We start from the raw sequence: 3,773 nt of genomic DNA, 5'->3' as shown, positions 1-3,773 counted from the left end.
GGGGGGTATATTTCTTTGTTTTTATGTACTGGAAAAGAAAATGGTCAAATATTTGAGTGTTGAGTGTTCATTATCAGACACAGAATTATTTTAGGAATTTTTAACATCTCTCCAAGTGTTACAAATTAATATGTGGTGAATCTCAGAGCCCCAGAGACTCATTTGGTGTCTTATGTGCACGAAATAGCCTGTTAATGCTACAGAGAAACAAAGATTGAGTCAATTTGCTGTGAAATGATTATATTATGACTCTGCTAATTACTCCAACACCATCTTCCATTACTGTGATTTATGGTGTTAAAAGATGAGGAACACAGACTCCAGGTGTTTGATGTTGCTTGTTGAATTCTCAGTATTTTGGAGCAAACCCGCTGGGAAAGGTTTGTTTTCAGATGGAGACTGTGCTGAAATGTTTTTATAGTTTTTATAAGGGATTTTTTATTGTTTTTTTTATATATATATTCTTCAGTTATCAGCACAAGAACAAATTGAAATTCCTAAAGCTGTTGTTTTCATGTGTGATGTATAAATACATTTTGATCTGATACAACAGCTTTATATTCCATCATGCAAACAAGCAGGAACTAAGCAAACAGTGTTATGTGTTGCTCAGGAGACAACGAGGGGAATAAATCAGTAAATGAAGTGGTATTTGTGACTTAACTGAGCCAATAAACTCAGATGTGCATTAACTCTCCCGCAAATTAGGCACAATCTAATTAAAAGATCATTGATTTTCWTCAGTTTGTACTGCTGTTAAATGCCTAGCATTCCTTTACAACATGCATAAGGCCACTGCCTTTTATTCCCAAGATTGAAACTAAGATTATACAATGTGAGATGATAAAATTGTAGTCATTTTGATCAAGCCTTGAAAAAAAATGTATAAGATTTCTTGATATGGGTATACATTATAAATACTCGCAGCTACTCCAATTTTAGCTCAAATCTGTAAAACTGACTGAAAATAAATTGGCTTTGGAAACCAACATATACATRTTATTTGAGACCAATTAAAATGGTACATGTTGCAATCAACTTTTCTACAACTTCAAGTTGGAGAAATAAAGTTTAATTCTGACATGACTGATAAGCTAATGGCTAGTCCAAGCAGGGATAATACTAAAGTGGATTGATCTTGTCTTAAAACATAGCAATTCATGCAAACACTAGTTTATTAACCTTAACATCTTCAGTAGTATTATCACATTGTATTGCCAGTAGAAATGTCATGATATTTATGCTGGAAAATGTTATAGAAAATGACTATTGCTATTTGAGCCCACAATTTATCTTATAATTCTCTTTAATATAAATATAAATATTTGTGTAATGTACAACTGATTGGGGTGTGAATATTTATTAAATAGCACTGGCACAAAATACTTTGAAGTTTTTGAAATTTGAGTTAAGGGGGTGTATTTATGCAAAATGACTTTTTTTGGGCTTAATGTCACGTTTTGATGTCATTCCCTCATCAAAAAACACATTCAGAGTGTGGCTTTGACTCATTCATGCACGTTTAAGAAATCCTTGTATCTCCTGTGGGAGCCATATGGAGCTATCTAAACAATTACTGGTACAAAGCACCGCCTATTTGTACATAGCTCCTCTCTAGAGCTCAGTCTGCAGCCCAGCTCCCGCCCCACAGAGCACCCCTCCCCTAAAGAACAGCTGTGAAGACATGCTGAAGTGGGAATGTGGGAAATGGTAGGAGGCTCTTAAAAAGACACAGGCTGATAACAAGGTGTTAGAGTATGATATAAAGTCAAATAAATTTTTGATATACACCTAAAGGCAACATAGAATTCAAATATATGCCTGGAAAATACATAATACACCCCCACACCCTGCTTAATGGCCAATTCAGTCAGAATTAAACTATTTTTCTCTAAATGTTGTTCATAACCCAGCAGAACTATGGTTTTAATCTAATTTTACTTGATCTTTCTGAAGGCACAGAACGGAGCATGTCAAGTGTCTGTGGAGCGACCACAGCAGGGAGCAGCTCATTGTTTGTCAGCACCCAGACTGCAGCCTCCTCACATCAGAAAAAAGACGGCAGCACCTCCCCAGCAGGCTGTAAGTAGCCTCACAATCACAGAAATAGTTTTTGTGTTGTTGTCAGAGACACTGCAACCTTTCGCACGTGATACGTCCTCACCTGGATGTCTTGCTGAGTCCTCTGTTTTCAGCTGAGCCAGAAACCTCTGTCTGACAATAAAGTATGAACGTCTGACCATGCCATTTTGCATTTCAGACGTTTTATCAAGCTTCTTAAACAAAGTGAATGCTCACATTTTTAGCTTTGTTTTTTGAGTTTTTACAGTAGCTGCCTCTAAATTAGACACATCAGAGGCCTATTAAGCTGCCATGTCTCTTATTAGGTGAACTTGTGCTGTTTTGATGTGTTATTTTCTGTTTTTCATTAGGAGAGAACAAACGAAGTGGATTTTTACACCTTCATTTTGCAGGCAGGAGGTATGGTGCAGTAATTCTACATTATAAATAATTGTCTTTTTGATTAGCTCTTTAATAAAATTCTATAATTGCCTTTGGAAATTTAATTAACAATTTAATGATTTCCTAAAGTCTGAGAAGGCACTGGCATTAGTACGACTAATTCAAAAGTCACTGCTTTTAAGATGGTCTTTGTTTATTCTTTCAGAAACCACCGTCAGACCTACCTCAGACCCCTCTCTGGATTGCCCCAGTCCAGACTTTTCTCCTCCTTTGCATTCTCCATCACCTCTCCATTTCCTGATGTCTCCCCCAGACCCTCCCAGCTGCGACACCAGTAAGTTGGCTGACGCCACAGAARAGAAAGAGCACCTAAGATGTTCTGCAGATGGACGCCTGGAGGACTTTCTGGAAAGCACCACCGGGAAGCCTCTCCTGGGCGTGGAGCCAGGTGGCATGTTGACGCTGATCGATGACCTCCACAGCCAACTTCTCTGCACTCCCAGCATCGTGGACAACCCCGCAGCACCCATGGGAGAAGAGGAGGAGCTAGGGCTGGACAGTACTGACTGGTTGRGTCTCACCATGGGAAGGGAGAAAGAWGAAGGAAGTGCCACTCTGGCTCCTCTGGCTCCTGAAACACCCCTCAGTGTCTTCTCTGCAGACTTCCTGGATAGCTCTGACCTGCACACACACTGGGACTCCAGCTTATAATTTGCAGCAAACCACAGAGCTGCACACATGCAGYATGCTGTTGGAGTAGGTTTTAAAGYAGATTTGGACAAGTTTAATGGCAGTATTACTCTCAGCATTGTTAGGACAGGAACATTCCAGGCTCATAGCCTCGAATGTTTTCTGAATAACTTCCATCTTGTATCATAAATGAGATGACAGTTTGATATGTTTGTCCTGAAAACACAAACAGACGAAAGCCTGGCTCACACTATAACATTTTAGAGCTGTTGCCTCYCAGCAAGAAGGTTGCTGGATCAAATCCTGGCCGGGGACTTTTCTGCRTGGARTTTGCATGTTCTCTCTGTGCATGCATGGGTTTTCTCTGGATACTCTGGTTTCTTCCCACAGACCAAAAACCCGACTGTTAGGTTAATTAATAACTAAATTGTCCCTAGGTGTGAGTGAGAGAGTGAATGGATGGTTGTCTCTACGTGGCCCTGTGATGGACTTGTGACCTGTCCAGGGTTTACCCCGCCCCTCGCACTGTGACTGCTGAATATGGGCACCAGTGACCCACGCAACCCTGAAAGGAAGTAGCGGTTAAAATATACAGGATAGATTTTCAAAGACTGAGAGAA

At 39.8% G+C, this 3,773-nt stretch overlaps 1 protein-coding gene across 1 annotated transcript in view; it reads left to right on the top strand.

The window, feature by feature from the left end:
- Positions 1 to 3,559, top strand: part of mrtfa (myocardin related transcription factor A) — a 31,542-nt gene extending 27,983 nt beyond the window's left edge. The window contains exons 15-17 of the mRNA XM_014006839.1: positions 1,957 to 2,082; positions 2,433 to 2,481; positions 2,669 to 3,559. Of these exons, the coding sequence (XP_013862293.1) occupies positions 1,957 to 2,082; positions 2,433 to 2,481; positions 2,669 to 3,174 (681 nt within the window). The 3' untranslated portion in view covers positions 3,175 to 3,559. The remainder of the gene's footprint in view (positions 1 to 1,956; positions 2,083 to 2,432; positions 2,482 to 2,668) is intronic.
- Positions 3,560 to 3,773: the final 214 nt, after the last annotated feature.

This window comes from Austrofundulus limnaeus, unplaced genomic scaffold (genome assembly GCF_001266775.1).
Source record: "Austrofundulus limnaeus strain Quisiro unplaced genomic scaffold, Austrofundulus_limnaeus-1.0 Scaffold38, whole genome shotgun sequence".
Lineage (NCBI taxonomy): Eukaryota > Metazoa > Chordata > Actinopteri > Cyprinodontiformes > Rivulidae > Austrofundulus > Austrofundulus limnaeus.
Note: the sequence above shows the minus strand (reverse complement) of the source record. Positions and strands in the feature narration are given on the sequence as shown.